Source organism: Chanodichthys erythropterus, chromosome 23, assembly GCF_024489055.1.
Source record: "Chanodichthys erythropterus isolate Z2021 chromosome 23, ASM2448905v1, whole genome shotgun sequence".
NCBI classification, from domain to species: Eukaryota; Metazoa; Chordata; class Actinopteri; order Cypriniformes; family Xenocyprididae; genus Chanodichthys; species Chanodichthys erythropterus.
The window spans coordinates 2,461,999-2,483,988 of record NC_090243.1 but is presented as its reverse complement, the minus strand read 5'-3'; the positions used below and the strand labels follow the sequence as shown (position 1 = coordinate 2,483,988).

Below are 21,990 nucleotides of genomic sequence, written 5' to 3'. Positions count from 1 at the left end.
GCGTGTTGTTGATTCAGGATCAATGTTGTAGCAAGTTAGCTCAAAGTCTCAAGTCTACTTTATTTATAGAGCCATTTTCACTACAAAGTAGACCAAAGGACTGTACAGCAACACAACAAACAAAAATAATAAATTTATATATATATATATAAAAAAACAAAACAAAAAAATCAACAATAACAGAAAAACTTTTAAAACAATATACATCATCCAAAAGTCAACAATTAAAAGCCATAAAAAACAAGTGTTTTCACACAAGATTTAAAAACATCAACTGGGTGCAGATCTGATGTCAGGTGGAAGAGTATTCCACGGTCTTGGGCCGGCAACCGAAAATGCACGATCCCCTTTTGTTTTCAGGTGAGTTTTCGGAATTGAGAGCAGTAAGCAATTAAATGATCTTTGAGATCTACATATGAATCAGGTCCGTAATATACTGTATTCTGGGGCCATCTCATGGACAGCTTTAAATACTTACACCTTGTATTGTATCCGATATTTAACCAAAAGCCAATGCAGCTTTTCCAAGACTTGAGTAATATGCTCCCTTTTCTTTGTGTTAGTAAGGAGCCTCGCAGCTGCATTCTGGACCAATTGCAATTTTGAAATAAGAGTTTGGCTTACTCCCAAATAAAGTGCATTACTAGTCCAAACGGGAGGAGAGGTATCACTGCATGTACAGTACAGTCCAAAAGTTTGGAACCACTAAGATTTTTAATGTTTTTAAAAGACGTTTCGTCTGCTCACCAAGGCTACATTTATTTAATTAAAAATACAGTAAAAAACAGTAATATTGTGAAATATTATTACAATTTAAAATAACTGTTTTCTATTTGAATATATTTGAGTAATTTATTTTAATTTATTCCTGTGATGCAAAGCTGAATTTTCAGCATCATTACTCCAGTCTTCAGTGTCACATGATCCTTCAGAAATCATTCTGATATGATGATTTGATGCTCAAGAAACATTTAATGTGTACAATTGTACAAAATATTTGTGTACAATATTTTTTTTCAGGATTATTTGATGAATAGAAAGTTTTTATCTGAGAACAGTGTTTATCTGAAATCAAATCTTTTGTAACATTATAAATGTCTTTACTGCCACTTTTGATTGATTTAATGCATCCTTGCTGAATAAAAGTATTAATTTCTTTAATTTCTTTTCAAAAAAATAAAAATAAAAATTCTTACTGACCCCAAACTTTTGAACGGTAGTGTATAATGCTACAGAAGCTTTGTTTTTCAGATAAATGCTGTTCTTTTGAACTTTCTAGTCATCAAGGAATCCTGGAAAAAAAAAGTACACAACTGTTTTCAACATTGAAAATAATCATAAATGTTTATTGAGCAGCAAATCAGCATATTAGAATGATTTCTGAAGGATCATGTGACACTGAAGACTGGAGTAACGATGCTGAAAATTCAGCTTTGCATCACAGGAATAAATTACTTTGTCAAATATATTTAAATAGTACACAGTTATTTTAAATTGTAATAATATTTCACAATATTACTGTTTTTTACTGTATTTTTAATTAAATAAATGTGGCCTTGGTGAGCAGACGAAACTTCTTTTAAAAACATTAAAAATCTTAGTGTTTCCAAACTTTTGGACTGTACTGTATATCAAATGCATGTATCACTATCTCAAGGTCAGCAACAGACAGAAAGGATTTCATTTTTGCAGTAGTCCTCAACTGAAAGAAGCAACTTTTTACCACACATTTAATCTGATGATCAAACATTAAAGCGGTGTCAAAAATTACACCCAAATTTCTTATTTGGGACTGAACATTTGTTGTCCTTGTACCTAACACATCGTTTATGTCACAGTCAACCTTATTTGGCCCAAAAATGATAACTTTAGATTTCAAGCATTAAGCTGTAGGCGATTTGCTCTAGCCAGCACTTCACCTCCTCAAGACATAGTAACAAAGATGACTGAGAAGTTGATCCTCCAGATCTAATAGGTAGATAAATCTGAGTACCATTGGTACTTGGACCTCAATGGGGTCCATATGTGACCCTGGACCCCAAAACTAGTCATAAGTCGCATGGGTATATTTGTAGCAATAGACAACAATACATTGTATGGGTCAAAATTATCGATTTTTCTTTTATGCCAAAAATTATTAGGATAATAAGTAAAGATTTTTTTGTAAATTTCCTACTGTAAATATATCAAAAATGTATTTTTGTTAGTGGATATGCATGGCTAAGGACTTCATTTGGCCATTTTAAAGGCGATTTTCTCATCATTTTGATTTTTTTGTACCCTCAGATTCCAGATTTTCAAATAGTTGTATTTCGGCCAAATAAAAATTTGACCCTTATTACTGGTTTTGTAGTCCAGGGTCACATATACTGTAGGCAAATATATGAACATATACTGTATGTGCATGATCTAAACAAGATACAGCATGAACTGCCACTATTTTGTGATTACACATATCATTTAATATTCTAGAAAATGTCAAAAAATCAAATGTCTAATGAATGTCCAACAGGAAACTGTTTGTTTATATTGTCATATGTTATGTTGAGATCGTGAGAAATTCAAGTCAAAATCACAGGAAAACAAGAAAGAAAGAAAAATAATGCATGCATGGTCTCTAAGGGTAGAGCACAATACAACAGCTTAAACAATTAATCAATTAAAAATACAAGCAATGTCAGAAAATAATGTTTATTCAGATTCACTTAGATGCAAACTCGTTCTCATCCTTTGACTAGCAGCTCATATTTAATGTTTCTAAACATAAAGAACTGTTTTAAGTATTTGATATTAATGGTGTAAATTCATTTATTGTAACTGACAGGTGTGATGATCAGTGGAGTTGAGTTTTTACCTCCATTGTTTGGATGTGGGCTAAAATAAGGATAGAGTTTGTCAATGAAAGACTGAGCAGTGAAAGAGTAGATAAGAGAGCTGGACTCCACATCACTAAAGGAGACCGAACCATTCTTATAATCCACAAACACCCCGACCCGCTGCGGCTTCACTCTCAGACGCAGACGGACAGGAGGATCAGCACTGGCACTATATTCATTCCCATTCCTTAGAATCACAATCCAGAATCCATTACTGGCACATAGTGGGATCACTGCCTTCCTGTTAATGGATTCTCTGGCCACTCCTAATTCCCAGTCTGTCTTTCCCTTCACCTGCACCTCAAAATAAAATTTCCCTGAGGAGAATCCCTCCTTTCCCAGGACATTTACATATGGATCAAATCTCTTTGGGTTGTCTGGGAGTTTCTGTCTAATGTCTCCATGTCTCACTTGTTTTCCATCATCAGACAGGATGAGGTTTGGATTAGCTGTATCAGGATCAAGAGTCACATCCACTGAGAAAACAGAGAATATGAAACACAAATTCAAAATATAATCCAGTTTTTAATCAGATGCAGTGCAGTAATGAAGCCTATATGAATGTAAACTACACCGCGTTCCAAATTATTATGCAAGTTACATATCAGTAAGATTTAAGTAGAATAATCATTCAGATTTTAGTTTTTCTAAGAAAATGTTTGTTTATTTATTTATCCATGTCTTTTTAGATAACTGGTATCAATCTCAGACAAAATAATTTGCCAGGTCTATGGAAACCCTACTTAGAGGTTGTTCCACATTATTAAGCAAGTCACAGTTCTCATGCAATATGAGGAGGAAGAAAGATCTTTCTGAAGATGAAAAGCATGAAATGGTGCAATGTTGTGCAAAAGGCATGAAAACAACTAATATTGTATTAAAACTGAATGGAGATTATCAAATTATCATAAGATTTGTGAGTGATTTAGAGCACAGCAGAACTTGGTCAGATAAAGGCTTATTAATGAAAGTTCCTGTCAAAAAAATTAATTGCATTAAAAGGGCAGCTTTAAAAAAAGCCAGTGTTGAGCAGCAAACAGGTATTTGAAGCTGCTGGTGTCTCTGGAGTCTCGAGAAGCTCTCCATGCAGGCTGGCAGTTGTGCGTAAAGATGCATTTCAGCCACTCCAAACCAAAGCTCACAAAGAGAAACATTTACAGTGGGTGTAGAAATACATGAAGACTCATTTTTAAATAGTTTTATTCACTGACTAATGCCGTACAATGGATGGTCTAGATGGATGGATTTCTGTATTGGTGAATGGCCACCACGTTCCAACAAGATGTCAGCAGGGAGCTGGTCGGTGATGATTTGGCTGGAATATTGGGAAGTGAGATGGAATGTGCCTTTAGGGTCTCTGAGGGTATTAAAATGACTTTTGCAAGATATATGGAGTTCATAATTGGCCATTTTCTGTTATGGTATAAAAAGGAGGATAGTGCCTTCTGAAATACAATGCACTATGCACTATCCAATGCTGCAAAAAAACACCACAGCAATAAAACTGTTTGAAAATGTATTTCTACACCCACTGTAAATGTTTCTCTTTGTGAGCTTTGGTTAATGGTGGCTAAAATGCATCTTTACGCACAACTGCCAGCCTGCATGGTGAGGATCTCAAGACTCCAGAGACACCAGCAGCTTCAAATACCTGCTCAACACTAGCTTTTTTTTTTATTTTTATAGCTGCCCTTTTAATACAATAATTTTTTTGACAGGAACTTTCATTAATAAGCCTTTATCTGACCGAGTTCTGCTGTGCTCTGGATCACTCACAAATCTTATGATAATTTTATAATCTTCATTCAGTTTCACACAATATTAGTTGTTTTCATGCGCACAACATTGCACCATTTCACGCTTTTCATTTTCAGAAAGATCTTTCTTCCTCCCCATATTGCATCAGAACTGTGACTTGTTTAATAATGTGGAACAACCTCTAAGTAGGGTTTCCACAGACCTGCAAATTATTTTGTCTGAGATTGATACCAGTTATCTAAAAAGACATGGATAAACAAACAAACAAACAAACAAACAAACATTTTCTTAGATAAACTAAAATCTGAATGTTTATTCTACTGAAATCTTACTGATATGTCACTTGCATAATAATTTGAAACACAGTGTAGTGTAGGTCAGACAGCACACTGTACCTGCATACTGCTGCATCCTCTTCAACACCAAAGAGACACCTGACAATAAAACATCATCTGATCTTTGAGATATGTTTATGTTAAATTATAGTCAAATTTTAAGGTAATATTTTTTAATAATTTAGTACAACGGGCCTGAAATGTCACCAACATATCAGTCTTTTCATGAACAACATTTCTTCTCCTTAAACCAATGATGTCTCTCAGTTTGACTATCTGCTTTTGTGGTTTTTCATAAAACATTTAAAATTTGTCTCTTGAGCTGCTACTGATTTGTACTGAACTGTTCACCCTTAGGAAATTATTCACAAAATACTGATGGAACAACTGAAAGGGCAAACAATCACAGAGTTATTAGATAAATGTTACTTCTTGCCATTTCTCTTCTATACATGTTGTACATGTTTTCTGAAATTTGAGATGGAAATGTGCTTTCTTCTAGAAGAACTGTGAGGTGATGATAATAAGCCACAAAGACCTGATCTCATCTCTAATTCCATTATTGAAATTAAAAGATGATGAATTTATGTATCTGTTTGGTGTATTTGATACTGACATACCAGTTTGCATGAGCTTCTGTAAAAAAATCTTCAGTTTAATCAGAGCTCTCGGAGTCTCCAGACTCACATAAGTCTTCATACTGATCTCAGGCCAGTTCCTGTTTTTTTCTAGGATTGCACTGGGATGAGTAAATCTATAGCAGGAGAGAGGAGAAATCCTTCAACATGAGGAGTGTTCTGGTGTCATATACTGCATTATCACTGATCAGAGTGATCAGATGTAGACTGACCTGTAGGAGGTGGAGGTGATCTTCAGTGTTTGAGAGCTGCTCCAGCTCAGTGTTTCTCATCTTTAGCTCAGTGATTTCCTGCTCCAGCTCTTTAATCAGCTCTTCCTCCTGTTTCTTTGCTGCTGTCTGCTGTTCCTCCATCATCTCCAGCAGTTCAGTCTGAAATCTCTCAATGGAGTGCTTGAGATCAGTGAAGAGCTCAACATGGGCTGCTTTCTCCTTCTCTGTGTTTCTCTGGAGGCCAGAGTAATCAACAAATTATTAGTTATTAAATATAGATGATGTCCTATGTCCAAGCACTAATGGCTTATGTAGATGAAATGGTAATACACTTGCCATGTCTCTTTTCAAATATAGCCCATTTTCTTTATGGAAGTTTCCTTCAGCTTTCATTCCTATTGATTCAAATGGCTGGCTTTTAGGAATTGCTGTTAGACTCCTTTAACAACTTTAGGGAAAATTTACAATGGCAGATAAACTTAAATTTATTTGTGTCAAAACTAGTAAAATGTAAAGTTGCTTATTATAGGATCACTCTGTGGACTCTCTGGTACACAGCCTCATTTTTAAACTATAAATAAATATGTTTTTTATCCAAATGATATTTAAAGCATATGCAAGCATTTGAACTTGATTGATGATAAAGCTGTGGAGTTACAAGCATTAACAATTTTCAGTTGTATCAACCCTATAGCTATAATTTGACACGATTTTTGTGTGTCCTCAAAACATGCTGTTGTATCATTTAAGTTTGGACATTGCATTCAAGTAAATTCGCAAAAATGGGTGACACCTGACCATTTCGTTTGCCTATATTTTCACAATGCTTAAATGTATCAAAATTATTTTGATAAGTTTTGTCATGGGGGTCTCCAGATGATATGGACCAAGTTTCATGCAAATTGGACCAAGGTCTAAGAGAAGTTGGGATTTTGATGTGAAAAAAAAATTGTGATTTTCAGAAAATTCAAAAAGGAGCAAGAGGAAGAATTTTCCAATAAAACAGTGTATGTAAATTTTGTAGCACTTGCCTCAAGGATTTAGAGGGGAAAAAGACTTTTGACTGTTGTCTAGCCCTAGAGTTCTGGACTAAAATGCATAAGTACTAATTATAGTGACAATTACAGGTGCTGGTCATATAATTAGAATATCATCAAAAAGTTGATTTCACTAATTCCATTCAAAAAGTGAAACTTGTATATTATATTCATTCATTACACACTGACCGATATATTTCAAATGTTTATTTCTTTTAATGTTGATGATTATAACTGACAACTAAGGAAAATCCCAAATCTTGGCCAACTGAAAAGTATGAACATGAAAAGTATGAGCATGTACAGCACTCAACACTTAGTTGGGGCTCCTTTTGCCTGAATTACTGCAGCAATGTGGTGTGGCATGGAGTCGATCAGTCTGTGGCACTGCTCAGGTGTTATGAGAGCCCAGGTTGCTCTGATAGTGGCCTTCAGCTCTTCTGCATTGTTGGGTCTGGCATATCGCATCTTCCTCTTCACAATACCCTATAGATTTTCTATGGGGTTAAGGTCATGCAAGTTTGCTGGCCAATTAAGAACAGGGATACCATGGTCCTTAAACCAGGTACTGGTAGCTTTGGCACTGTGTGTAGGTGCCAAGTCCTGTTGGAAAAAAGAAATCTGGATCTCCATAAAGTTGGTCAGCAGCAGGAAGCATGAAGTGCTCTAAATCCTGGTATACGGCTGCGTTGACCTTGGACCTCAGAAAACACAGTGGACCAACACCAGCAGACGACATGGCACCCCAAACCATCACTGACTGTGGAAACTTAACACTGGACCTCAAGCAACATGGATTGTGTGCCTCTCCTCTCTTCCTCCAGACTCTGAAATTTACTTTCATCGGAGAACATAACTTTGGACCAATCAGCAGCAGTCCAGTCCGTTTTGTATTTAGACGCTTCTGACGCTGTCTGTTGTTCAAGAGTGGCTTGACACAAGGAATGCGACAGCTGAAACCCATCTCTTGCATACATCTGTGCGTGGTGGTTCTTGAAGCACTGACTCCAGCTGCAGTCAACTCTTTGTGAATCTCCCCCACATTTTTGAATGGGTTTTGTTTCACAATCCTCTCCAGGGTGCAGTTATCCCTATTGCTTGTACACTTTTTTTCTACCACATCTTTTCCTTCCCTTCGCCTCTCTATTAATGTGCTTGGATACAGAGCTCTGTGAACAGCCAGCCTCTTTTGCAATGACCTTTTGTGTCTTGCCCTCCTTGTGCAAGGTGTCAATGGTCGTCTTTTGGACAACTGTCAAGTCAGCAGTCTTCCCCATGATTGTGTAGCCTACAGAACTAGACTGGGAGACCATTTAAAGGCCTTTGCAGGTGTTTTGAGTTAATTAGCTGATTAGAATGTGTCTTCAATATTGAACCTTTTCACAATTGCACTAATTTTCTGAGATACTGAATTTGGGATTTTCCTTAGTTGTCAGTTATAATCATCAAAATTAAAAGAAATAAATATTTGAAATATATCAGTCTGTGTGTAATGATGCATATAATATACAAGTTTCACTTTTTGAATGGAATTAGTGAAATAAATCAACTTTTTGATGATATTCTAATTATATGACCAGCACCTGTAGCGTCCACTGAATGTGTTTGGACATCCCTGACCCCTGGATCATCTGCTGCATGTTTTAAGTGTCCAGTAAGAAACCATCTAACAATAACCCAAAAAAACACCCTGGAAAACTCCCATAACCACTTACTTTTCTGGCTTCTGCTGAGTGTTTGATCTCTTCAATTTTCTTGACTCTGTCCTGGATCATCTGCTGCGTGTCTTGAACCATCAACTGAGTCTATAAACAGAGAACAGCACTGACACATTTATCATAACAGAGATTTCTATTTTATATTCTTCAATGTAAATGGCCAATCACATTTGAAACAAGTAACAGCACTTTGTTGCACTGACACACGTGCTGCAGTTTTGTGTCCTGGTCTAGAAATAGCAGCCTCAAATCTTCAAACCTTCATCCTCTTTTTTAAAGATTTATCACTGAATGTACAGAAGTTTTAGTATTTATAGTACTCACTTCTTCTAAAGAAACAGTTTTGTGGTTCCTGTGGTCTCCGTCAGTACAGAACAGACACACGATTCTCTGATCATCTCTACAGAACAGCTCCAGAGGTCTCTCATGTTTCTGACATATATAGTCCTCCAGATTACTCACGGGATCCATCACTTTGTGTTTCTTTAAACCTGCCACTCTCAAATGAGGGTCCAGGTGAGTTGCACAGTAAGAGCTCTGACAAACCAGACACGACTTCAGTGCTTTCAGCTTTCTTTCGTCACAAACGTCACACAAAACGTCAGGTTTTTCCTCACGCCTTTTCTTTTTATAGTGATCTACGAGCTCTCTGAGTGTGGTATTAATCTTGAGATCAGGTCTGTGCTTGAATGTTTCTTTACAATATGGACAGTTGCAGGTCTGGCTGTTGTCCCAGCACTTATTCAGACAGGTCTTGCAGAAGTTGTGTCCACATGGAGTGCTGACTGGATCAGTGAATACGTCCAGACATATAGAGCACCGAAACTCATTAGAAAGTGGAGACCTGGAGGATGATATCGCTGGAAAGAGAAATGATGAAGATAAATCTCTTGCACTTTAAGTGAAAAGTCAAAATGTTGTTGAGACAATGTCCTAAACTGACAAAGCTTGAATCCAGACAACAGGTTACTTATAAGTTAAAATTTCATATAGATATGATTGGTTATTGACTCACATGGAGAAACATCTGTATTCCCACTCCTGGATTTTTGTTTTTTTCCTGGAGCTGAGGATGATTCTGCCTTTGTTCTTCTTCTCTTCATGTTTTTTTTTTTTTTTTTTAGAAACTGCAGTCTAACAAAGGAAAGGTACAGATAACAATTTCCATTAAAAATCAACAGATATTTTGTATGACCAAGTGTGATCTAATTTGGTTTTAGTTACAATACATTTTCAAATGGAGCATAGCAGGTTTGTGTTCAGTCTGTCTGCTTTATTTAGTCTTCCTGTCATTGTGTCAGAAACGCAGTTCAAATCATCCTCCCCATCGTCAACACCAAATTGAAACGGCTCATGAATTTTAAATTGAGCAGTGTACATTTTTATATGTTTTTTTTTATAATGTCACGTTTGCAGTGGTTGTATATGCTGTGACGGTGAATGTGATTTCAAGTATGAAATGTTTCTCGATCAACATCTTTGTTGAACAACATTCCAATCAACCAATCAGATTTGAGGAACAAGTTTAACGTTTATGTCAAGTTTAGGCTTGCAACCTGGGTTAGGTGCTTCTACATCAATGTTATTCACCTATCTTTCCCATCTGATTTTAGGGATAAGTTACGGGTAGGATTAGGTTTAGGGGTAGGAATAGGGTTAAGACTAAATTTTCATACAGGAATTTTGTTCCAGGAACATGTCTTATACTTGGCAAAATCACAGTGACACCGGCACGATCAAACAGCGGAAAATACTCCGTCATTTTTTGTCAAAACTAGGCCTACTTGAAAACGGTGACGTGTAAATGGCCTTTTAGTCTCATGTGACAAAATAATAGAAATGCCATACTTTTCTTTACAACATGTTTAGAAACCTGTTCAGCACAATCTCTCTTATATTCTATTTCTTACCTGTGAGTATCAGATGTGTTCACAAAGCTCTTTGAACGGCTCAGTAAATGCTGTTGTTTAAAGATGCTGATCGTATGGTTGTTGTTGAAGTTAGTTTCACTTTCTCTGTTACTGAACTGCAGTGATGTCAGAGCTCCTCCTGTATTTACACATTTATTGTCCCTCTGTTCAGTGTTTTGGGTTCATGTGTGTCTGTATTTGGGCCTGATGTTTCAATCAGGTCATGAAGAGACATCAGCAGACTTACAGAAGCTTTATTGTTTGACAAGATTTTTAAGAGTTATGTTCTCTTATCTTTCTTTATTATCTTTTTTTACCATTTCCAACTTTTTTTTCATCTTTATATATTTGTTTTTAATTTTTATTTCAACTTTCTTATAGTCATCTGAAAGCACCAAAAGTAGGCCTACTTGTATCAGGCCCAAATACAGACACACATGAACCCAAAACACTGAACAGAGGGACAAATGTAAATGTGTAAATACAGGAGGAGCTCTGACATCACTGCAGTTCAGTAACAGATTCAGAGAAAGTGAAACTAACTTCAACAACCACCGCATGGATGCCTGAAACGATCAACCTCAGTATATTTAAACAACAATATATTTATTGAGCCATTCAAAGAGCTTTGAGAAAACATCTGATACTAACAGGTAAGAGATAGAAATATAAGAGAGATTGTGTTGAACAGGTTTCTAAACATGTTTTGTAAAGCAATGGCATTTCTGTCATTTTGTCACATGACAGAAAGGCTAAATAAAGAGGAAGTAAATGACAAGCAGACTGAACACAAACTTTCTATGCTCAATCTGAAAACTTTTTGTAACTAAAACACTTGGTCATACAAAATATCTGTTGATTTTTAATGGAATTTATTATCTGTACCTTTCCTTTGTTAGACTGCAGTTTCTAAAAATAAATAAATAAATAAATAAAATCATGAAGAGAAGAAGAACAAAGGCAGAATCTTCCTCAGCTCCAGCAAAAAAACAAAAATCCAGGAGTGGGAGTACAGATGTTTCTCCATGTGAGTCAATAACCAATCATATATCTATATAAAATTTTAACTTGAAAGTAACCTTGTCTAGATTCATTTCTGGAAATTGTCTCAACAACATTTTGACTTTTCACTTATAGTGCAAGAGATTTATCTTCATCATTTCTCTTTGCAGCGAAAACATCATCATCCGCTCCACTTACTAAGGAGTTTCGGTGCTCTATATGTCTGGACGTATTCACTGATCCAGTCAGCACTCCATGTGGACACAACTTCTGCAAGACCTGTCTGAATAAGTGCTGGGACAACAGCCAGACCTGCAACTGTCCATATTGTAAAGAAACATTCAAGCACAGACCTGATCTCAAGATTAATACCACACTCAGAGAGCTCGTAGATCACTATAAAAAGAAAAGGTGTGAGGAAAAACCTGACGTTTTGTGTGACGTTTGTGACGAAAGAAAGCTGAAAGCACTGAAGTCGTGTCTGTTTTGTCAGAGCTCTTACTGTGCAACTCACCTGGACCCTCATTTGAGAGTGGCAGGTTTAAAGAAACACAAAGTGATGGATCCCGTGAGTAATCTGGAGGACTATATATGTCAGAAACATGAGAGACCTCTGGAGCTGTTCTGTAGAGATGATCAGAGAATCGTGTGTCTGTTCTGTACTGACGGAGACCACAGGAACCACAACACTGTTTCTTTAGAAGAAGTGAGTACTATAAATACTAAAACTTCTGTACATTCAGTGATAAATCTTTAAAAAGAGGATGAAGGTTTGAAAATTTGAGGCTGCTATTTCTAGACCAGGACAGAAAACTGCAGCACGTGTGTCAGTGCAACAAAGTGCTGTTACTTGTTTCAAATGTGATTGGCCATTTACATTGAAGAATATAAAATAGAAATCTCTGTTATGATAAATGTGTCAGTGCTGTTCTCTGTTTATAGACTCAGTTGATGGTTCAAGACACGCAGCAGATGATCCAGGACAGAGTCAAGAAAATTGAAGAGATCAAACGCTCAGCAGAAGTCAGAAAAGTAAGTGGTTATGGGAGGTTTCCAGGGTGTTTTTTGGGTTATTGTTAGATGGTTTCTTATTGGACACTTAAAACATGCAGCAGGTGATCCAGGGGTCAGGGACTTTTTTTCCAACTTCTCTTAGACCTTGGTCCAATTTGCATGAAACATGGTACATATCATGCTTGTACCATGTTTGTTTATAGTTTGTTCATGCTTCATGTTTGTATATAGTTTCAAAATGAGACCAAATAGTCCACAGGGTGATCCTATAATAAGCAACTTTACATTTTGCTAGTTTTGACACAAATACATTTAAGTTTATCTGCCATTGTAACTTTTTTCCTAAAGTTGTTAAAGGAATTTTGATGCAGTCTAACAGCAATTGCTTAAAGCTAGCCATTTAAATCAATGGGAATGAAAGCTGAAGGCCATATTTTGAGCTGCTGAAGTTTGATACACCAGGGGCCGTATTCACAAAACATTTTATCTTACCACTAAGAGTTCTCCTAAATAGCAGTAAAAGTTCTTAGCTAAGAGTTTTCTCTTAAAACCTATTCACAAAGCTGCTGAGACAAACTTTTACTAAGGAATAGACAGAAGTCTTAAGCTAAGAGTAAGGGCGGGGTTGACCTCGTTGCTATGGAGTAAACACACAGTGATTGGCTGATGGGGGAGGAGTCAGTGATTTAATCACAGAAATATTGTAGAATGAGGTGTCATGTTTCCATATTAAAATAAATGTTTTAAAATACAAATGTTGCCCTATTCAAATAAATACGTTTTAATAAAAATGTTGCCATAGTCAAAATAAAATGTTGCCATAAAGGTTTTAAAATGTAGGCTAATGTCACTAATTAAACTAGTATACAGTTAATTGTCCACCTCTTGGATGTCTTCATCTCAAGAGATTGCAGAATTCAAGTGACAAATTATGTTTTATAAACAAAGTTTAGGAGAAACACATTCAAACAGTCTTTCTAATCAGCTCAAGAGGAGGAATATATACACAGACGAGAGCCTACTCGCCTATAGATACTTTGACAGGTTTCTACATCCCTTCACCACCCCGTTCCTCACTCTTGGCTGGGGATACGGGAAGAACTTTGGGTTTGGGCTAAATTCCAAGCTCGGAGCCCTCAATCCCCTTGGACAGCACACCAAATACGCTTATTATATATATATATATATAGTATAAAGCTCTATCGCTATTGTCTCAATGGTGTTCAGTGTCTTTGGGTGGATTAGGACAGTTTGTGATTTGGTCTTAGTGATTTAGGAGTCCTCTTGACTACTCCTAATGTCTCACAGATTTAGGAGCTAGATTTAGCGCTAAAATGTTTTGTGAAATACTCTTAGAGCAAAAATTTAGGACTCCTAAAATTAGGACTGACACGCCCATTTTTTTTTAAGAGTTTCTCCTAAATCGGCAAGTTAGGAGTTACTTTTAGCCTTAAGATGTTTTGTGAATATGGCCCCTGATCACTGGTACACCAGAGTACAACATCAAGGCCAACATATACTTCGGCCATCCGCATCCGCGCACCATTTAGCCCTGCGTAATTTTGTCATCTGGAGGGTTCCTGTCTGCAAACCCATCCGCAAACCATGATGAGGAAAATTACGCAGGGCTAAACGGTGCGCGGATGCGGATGGCCTTGATGTTGTCCACCAGAGAGCCACAGGACACAAAACCTGTTTGGTCTCATATAAAATCTGAATTGGTTTAAAAACTTGAAAAATGCATACTAATTCATTACAGTTTATTATAGCCAAATAGAGTTTAATCCGTTAGATTAAATGAATCAGACAATAGAGTTAAAAAAATGAATGTTGTTTTATGTTTATATCCTAAAGATTTTGAAAACATATTTTTTTTTAAAATGAAGTGGGAATAATCCACTTCTACTTTAATATAATATATAATACAAAACTTCCGTAAAGTAATAGGCTACTTATAGATATTTGAAAAGAGACATGGCAAGTGTATTACCATTTCATCTACATAAGCCATTGGTGCTTGGACATAGATAATCTATATTTAATAACTAATAATTTGTTGATTACTCTGGCCCCCAGAGAAACACAGAGAAGGAGAAAGCAGCCCATGTTGAGCTCTTCACTGATCTCAAGCGCTCCATTGAGATATTTCAGACTGAACTGCTGGAGATGATGGAGGAACAGCAGAAAGCAGCAAAGAAACAGGAGGAAGAGCTGATTAAAGAGCTGGAGCAGGAGATCACTGAGCTGAAGATGAGAAACATTGAGCTGGAGCAGCTCTCAAACACTGAAGATCACCTCCACCTCCTACAGGTCAGTCTACATCTCTCTGATCAATGATAGTGCAGTATATGACACCAGAACACTCCAGGTGAAAAAAAGTACACTTCCATAATGTACTTAAAGTACATTTAATATACTAAGTATTTAATATTCTAAAAGTTATTTTTTAGTACTTCTTAATATAATCTTAAGAACTTCTAAGTATACTCAACTGTGCTATTTTGAGACACCATTAATATGAACTAAAATGTGCTTTTAACATACTATCTCTGTATTAAAAAAAAATGTATTTAGTCACCAGTTGTAGTGCACTTGAACCCATCTTTCATACACTTTCTTTTCAAACACAGGTTCAAGTGTACTTAAGATTATCTTAAGAAGTACTAAGGAATTTTTAGTATATTAAGTACAAAATTAGTATGTGAAACTAGAGCACTTTAAGTACATGGAAGTGTACTTTTTTACCTGGGACTCCTCATGCTAAACGATTTCTCCTCTCTCCTGCTGTAGATTTACTCATCCCAGTGCAACCCTAGAAAAAACAGGAACTGGCCTGAGATCAGTATGAAGACTGATGAGAATCTGGAGACTCAGAGAGCTCTGATTAAACTGAAGGACATTTTACAGGAGAAGCTCATGCAAACTGGTACATCAGTATTAAATACACCATACAGATACATAAATTCATCATCTTTTAATTTCAGTAACGTAGAATTAGTCTGAAATTAGTATGTGTATGTCTTTGTACATGTGTATGTATGACATGTGTATGTCAAAGTATCATGATCATGTCTTTGTACCTCATTATCATCACCTCACAGTTCTTCTTGAAGAAAGCAGGTCATTTTCAGCTCTAATTTCAGAAAACATGTAAAACATGTATAAAATATCAAGAGAAACTTTCATTTTTTATTAAGCTTATGATTATTTGCCCATTCAGTTGTTCCATTGATATTTTATGAATACATCTCCTAAGGGTGTTCATAGTTGTGTGGTGCAGGTATGACATCAGAACCCTGGAAGACTAATTCGCTGCTTGTTCCTTCAAGATTTTATAATTTTTTATAATTGGGTTTTATAATTGAGTTTATAATTGTTATTGGGTTTTCAATTTATGAATAGACTAAAGATTGTAAGCATGCTAAAGACCACCCAAAGTAAGCATTCATATGTAATGCACATAGGCATGCACAGTGTCAACAGCTAGAAGCGGTAACAAACTGTGCCCAGAAGCAATAAGCCAGAGAATAAGTGAGGCTATTCACTCACCGAAAGCACTAGAGACGTCACAGATGGAACATACAAAACTGGCAAAAATTTTCTGTGAAGACCAGCCAACTGCAAAATATTTCCCAAATAGGCCTGCCTTTAGCCCAGGCCCATGAAGAGGCAATAGCTCTTGTCGAATGAGCTCTGATGTTGAAAGGGCATTCCTGACCCTGGCTCGCGTAAGCCATAGAGATAGCATCCACTATCCAGTGAAAAAGCCTCTGTTTAGAGACTGCTCGTCCCTTAGTACAGCCACCAGAGCATGCAAAGAGCTTGACCAGCTCTTTGTCTGCTACGGTGACTGCCAAAAGATAGCCGAGCAGTCGATATAAAACCACAAAGCCCTGACCGTTTTACGTAAAATCCAATTGCGTGGACAGCAATACACCAATAATCATGGGATTATAGAAGGAGAAGGTTGAAAGAAAGGAAGAGGAAGGGAGCCGCCAACCAGTCACAATGACGATCGTCCCTCGGAAAGCTATAAACTATAAGTCAAACATGACAATGCTAACAAGTTAGCCAAACAACACGTACCTGCAAGAACGGGGCAAAACTGGAATGGGCGGGCCTTAGTGCAGTGACACACAAGCAGTTGGTTAGCATGGGAGCATTATCGCCACCTACTTTAATGGATGGCAGATTAAACTTACATGGGTGATGAGTCTGAATTCTGTGGTCTAGTTTAGGGGTGACCAAACCTGTTCCTGGAGATCTACCTTCCTGCAAAGTTTGGCTCCAAACCTGATAAATCACAGCTGAATCAGCTAATTAAGATCTTTAGGAGAACTTGATAAATACAGACATGTGTGTTGAGCAGGGCTGGAGCTGAACTCTGCAGGAAGGTAGATCTCCAGGAACAGGGTTGGGCACCCCTGGTCTAGATGGTTCATCAGCCTTCCTAATCTAATCCTAACCTTACTCTACCAGCTCACATACAATCACCCTTGATTCTTATCCCCCCAGAGACACACAAACGGTGCCTTAAAAGTCCCCTTTTATATACTCACAAGATTGGGTGATTGGACAACTCACACATTCAGGGCATACTAAAATATTTAAAGATAAACACAGCACTCCACTGTTTGTCCCACTACTTGCACCACTCTATTTAGCAGTTCAAGAGAAGAATTTTAAATGTTTTACCAAATCGGTTTTTTTTTTGTTTTTTTTTTTTAACAAAGCCACAAAAGCAGACTTTCAAATTGATAAACATCCTGGCTTTAAGAGGAAGATTGCTCTGTGATATTTTATCCTGTAGTTTTTAGCAGTGCTAAGTACTACAAAAAAGAAAAGAAAAAGACATACACTATATTGCCAATAGTTTTGGGACGCCTGCCTTTATGTGCACATGAATTTTAATGACACCCCAATCTTAATCCGTAGGGTTTAATATGGAGTTGGCCCATCCTTTGCAGCTATAATAGCTTCAACTCTTCTGGGAAGGCTTTCCACAAGGTTTAGAGTGTGTTTATGGGAATTTTTTTTACCATTTTATCTAGAAGCGCATTTGTGTGGTCAGGCAGTGATGTTGGTGAAAAGGCCTGGCTCGCAGTCTCCGCTCTAATTCGTCCCAAAGGTGTTCTATGGGGTTGAGGTCACGACTAATGGTTCCTCCAGACCAAACTTGCTCATCCATGTCTTTATGGTCCTTGCTTTGTGCACTGGTGTGCAGTCATGATAGAACAGGAAGGGGCCATCCCCAAACTGTTCCCACAACGTTGGGAGCATGAAATTGTCCAAAATGTCTTGGTATGCTGAAGCATTAAGAGTTCCTTTCACTGGAACTAAGGGGCCAAACCCAACCCCACACCATAATCCCCCCTCAACCAAACTTTACACTTGGCACAATGCAGTCAGGCAAGTACTGTTCCACTGGCAACCGCCAAACCCAGACTTGTCATTCGGATTGCCAGACAGAGAAGCGTGATTCGTCACTCCAGAAAACACGTCTCCACTGCTCTAGAGTCCAGTGGTGCCATGCTTTACACCACTGCATCCAACGCTTTGCATTGCACTTGCTGATGTAAGGCTTGGATCCAGCTGCTCGGCCATGGAAACCCATTCCATGAAGCTCTCTACACACTGTTCTTGAGCTAATCTGAAGGCCACATGAAGTTTGGAGATCTGTAACTATTGACTCTGCAGAAAGTTGGCGACTGTGTGCCTCAGCATGTGCTGACCCCGCTCTGTGATTTTACGTGGCCTACCACTTCGTGGCTGAGTTGCTGTTGTTCCCGATTGCTTCCACTTTGTTATAATACCACTAACACTTGACCGTGGAATATTTACTAGTGAGGAAATTTCACGAATGGACCATGCTTGAATTCACTGAGCTCCTGAGAGCGCCCCATTCTTTCACAAATGTTTATAGAAGCAGTCTGCATGCCTAGGTGCTTGATTTTATACACCTGTGGCCATGGAACACCTGAATTCAATGATTTGGAGGGGTGTCCCAATACTTTTGGCAATATAGTGTACATTGATCAGATAAAAGCATGATGTTGTACCGAATTATTTAAATATAACCTCAAAGCTTGTCTGTAATTTCACACGTAAAGATCTGTTGATGTTATATTGTCATGTGTCTCTACAGAGCTGAAGAGGATGCAGCAGTATGCAGGTACAGTGTGCTGTCTGACCTACAGTATATATTCATACTCACAGCTTCATCACTGCAGTTTAAACTGACTAAAAACTGAATTATGTATTTAAAACATCATCATAAAATCTTTATATTGTTAAAGTTGAGATTGATATTCTTTGTTTTCTCAGTTGATGTGACTCTGGATCCTGATACAGCTCATCCTAACCTCATCCTGTCTGATGATGGAAAACAAGTGAGACATGGAGACATTAGACAGAAACTCACAGACAAAAAAGAGAGATTTGAAATGTATGGAAATGTCCTGGGAAAGGAGGGATTCTCCTCTGGGAAATTTTATTTTGAGGTGCAGGTGAAGGGAAAGACTGACTGGATTTTAGGAGTGGCCAGAGAATCCATTAACAGGAAGGGATTGATCACACTGAGTCCCAGTAATGGACACTGGTCAATTCAGTGTAATGGCAATGTATATAGTGCCAGTGCTGATCCTCCTGTCTCTCTGCATCTGAAAGTGAAGCCGCAGCGGGTCGGTGTGTTTGTGGATTATGAGGAGCGTCTGGTCTCCTTTAATGATGTGGAGTCCAACTCTCATATCTATTCTTTCACTGCTCAGTCTTTCTTTGGCAAACTCTATCCATTTTTTAGCCCAAGTCCATTCAATGGAGGTAAAAACTCAACTCCACTGATCATCACACCTGTCAATTACAATAAATGAATGTACACCCCAAATAGGAAATACTTGATGAAAATAATGATTCTTGTAATTAATGTTTAAAACATCAGACATGTATGTGTTCTTACACAAAGGATGAGAATCATAGCTACTTGGTTTACATCAAAGTGATTACAGTACCTGAATAAAATTGATATATTTATTCCATGTTGTTGTTTTTTTGTGAGAAGTTCACCTCTGCATAAATATAAATATGAATGGGCCTAATTTACACAATTATTAGTGAATTATTCGTGGACCCAATGTTGGAATGAATGAAAAACAAATATAGAAAGCTGGGAAAAAAATCTTATTATCTAAAGATAAGAGAAACACCATTTTATTGTAGCTACCAAAAGTCACAACATTGCATAGTCCCATATATAAAAATGATTGGTAAAGAAAATAACAGAAAAGCTTAGTAAAGTGAGATAAGTTCAGACAAATGTAGTTTATTTCATTATTTTGGAGTGATGAAAACGACAATTCCCACAATACCCGAGGTGGTACAGCAATTGTGAGTACTCAGATTGAGTGTGTTGTTGATTCAGGCTCAATGTTGTAGCGAGTTAGCTCAAAGTCTCGAGTCTCAAGTCTACTTTATTTATAGAGCCCTTTTCACTACTGTAACGAAGGCGGGACTCAGGTAGGGATCCAAATGCAAAGCTTTATTTACAGTGAGCGTTGTCATACAGGCAGGGTCAAACGGGAGCAAACGGGAACAACAAGGAACAGGCAGAATCGTAGTCAAGGTGCAGGCGATGGTCAGGACAGGCAGCAACGGGTCAACAAACAGGAAACAGGCAGGAACGGTAACACAGGACAGGCAGACAGGAAATAACGCTTGGAAATGCAACACTTGGGAAAACAAGACCTAGCAGTGAGGTGATGTGTGTAAGAGTCTTTAATAGTCCTGGTAATGAGCTGCAGCTGGGTGTGATGATTAGTGATTAGTGTTAAGTGTGTGCAGGTGAGTGGCAGAGAGGATGATGGGAGATGTAGTCCGGAACTTGACAGGATTCATGACAACTACAGTAGACCAAAGGAATGTACAGCAACACAACAAACAAAAATAATACAAAAAAACAAAAAATCAACAATAAGAGAAAAACATTTAAAACAATATACATCATCCAAAAGTCAACAATTAAAAGCCATAAAAAAACAAGTATGTTTTCACACAAGATTTAAAAACATCAACTGAGGGTGCAGATCTGATGTCAGGTGGAAGAGTATTCAGGCGAGTTTTCCTTTTGTTTTCAGGTGAGTTTTCGGAACTAGGAGCAGTAAGCAATTAAATGATCTTTGAGATCTACATATGAATCAGGTCTGTAATATATTCTGGGGCCATCTCATGGACAGTTTTAAATACTTACAGCAACACCTTGTACTGAATCCAAAATTTAACCGAAAGCCAATGCAGCTTTTCCAAAACTGGAGTAATATGCTCCTTTTTCTTTGTATTAGTAAGGAGCCTCGCAGCTGCATTCTGGACCAATTGCAATTTTGAAATAAGAGTTTGGCTTACTCCCAAATAAAGTGCATTACTAGTGGGAGGAGAGGTATCACTGCATGTACATCAAATGCATGTATCACTATCTCAAGGTCAGCAACAGACAGAAAGGATTTCATTTTTGCAATAGTCCTCAACTGAAAGAAGCAACTTTTCACCACACTTTTAATCTGACGATCAAACGTTAAAGCAGAGTCAAAAATTACACCCAAATTTCTTATTTGGGACTGAACATTTGTTGTCCTTGTACCTAACACATAGTTTATGTCACAGTCAACCTTATTTGGCCCAAAAATGATTACTTAAGATTTACGCGCATTAAGCTGTAGGCGATTTTGCTCTAGCCAGCTCTTCCTCCAGATCTAATAGGTAGATAAATCTGAATATCATCAGCATAAAGATGATAAGGCATACTGTGTTTTTAAAAAAATAAGGCCTAAAGGCAACAGAAATAGTGAAAACAGAATAGGTCCCAAAATGGAGCCCTGAGGTACTCCATAGTCAATAGGAACTGAAGAGGAAGAAAATTCACTGAAAAGGATCGTCCCTTCAAATAAGAAGAAAACCATTTTAAAAAAAGTCCCTCTCAAACCCACAACATGCTCTAAATGTTTAATAAGGATGTCATGATCTATCAGATCAAAAGCTGCACTAAGGTCGAGCATAATTAAAGCTCCTCGACTACCTGAGTCTGCAATGAGTAACAAATCATTGGAAACTCGCAATAAAGCTTATTCGTTGCTGTGTCCTGCCTTAAAACCAGACTGCATGTAGCACATCATTATCAGCCAAAAAAAGAGCTCAACACTTTCTCCAATATTTTTGAAATACAAGGCAGCTTCGAAATTGGCCGGTAATGAGAAAAGGTTGAATGACCATGATGGAAAAATACATGTGGAAAGACTACAGTTCACAATAGATGTAATACTCAGTCCAATAAAGTCAGCTGTCGCACCAAGCAAACTTGAAGGCAAAACATCCCAACTGGTAGCTGGGCGTTTCAATTTAGCAATAATATGATTAATATCGGTAGATGACCATATCAAATTCAATCAAGAGTGTTGACATTAATAGAGTCATCTGCTACCTTTCCATCCAAATCACGAAACCT

The 21,990-nt window shown here is 37.4% G+C and overlaps 1 protein-coding gene and 1 pseudogene across 1 annotated transcript; one reads left to right on the top strand and one right to left on the bottom strand.

Moving 5' to 3' along the window:
- Nucleotides 1-1,577: 1,577 nt before the first annotated feature.
- Nucleotides 1,578-10,608, bottom strand: LOC137013826 (E3 ubiquitin-protein ligase TRIM39-like; annotated as a pseudogene).
- Nucleotides 10,609-11,006: 398 nt separating this feature from the next.
- On the top strand, nucleotides 11,007-19,498 carry LOC137013827 (E3 ubiquitin-protein ligase TRIM39-like). The gene is made up of 8 exons (XM_067377797.1): nucleotides 11,007-11,137; nucleotides 11,384-11,511; nucleotides 11,657-12,192; nucleotides 12,429-12,518; nucleotides 14,577-14,810; nucleotides 15,291-15,426; nucleotides 18,646-18,672; nucleotides 18,825-19,498. Exons 2-8 carry the CDS (start codon nucleotides 11,424-11,426, stop codon nucleotides 19,367-19,369), a joined length of 1,656 nt encoding a protein of 551 aa, XP_067233898.1. The 5' UTR covers nucleotides 11,007-11,137; nucleotides 11,384-11,423; the 3' UTR covers nucleotides 19,370-19,498.
- Nucleotides 19,499-21,990: the final 2,492 nt, after the last annotated feature.

Bases quoted from the DNA above. Each gene is read 5' to 3' on its own strand.
- LOC137013827 (XM_067377797.1), top strand. From the start codon at position 11,424: ATGAAGAGAAGAAGAACAAAGGCAGAATCTTCCTCAGCTCCAGCAAAA. The intron at 12,193-12,428 runs GTGAGTACTATA...CTCTGTTTATAG, and splicing joins ACACTGTTTCTTTAGAAGAA to ACTCAGTTGATGGTTCAAGA. The intron at 14,811-15,290 runs GTCAGTCTACAT...CTCCTGCTGTAG, and splicing joins ATCACCTCCACCTCCTACAG to ATTTACTCATCCCAGTGCAA.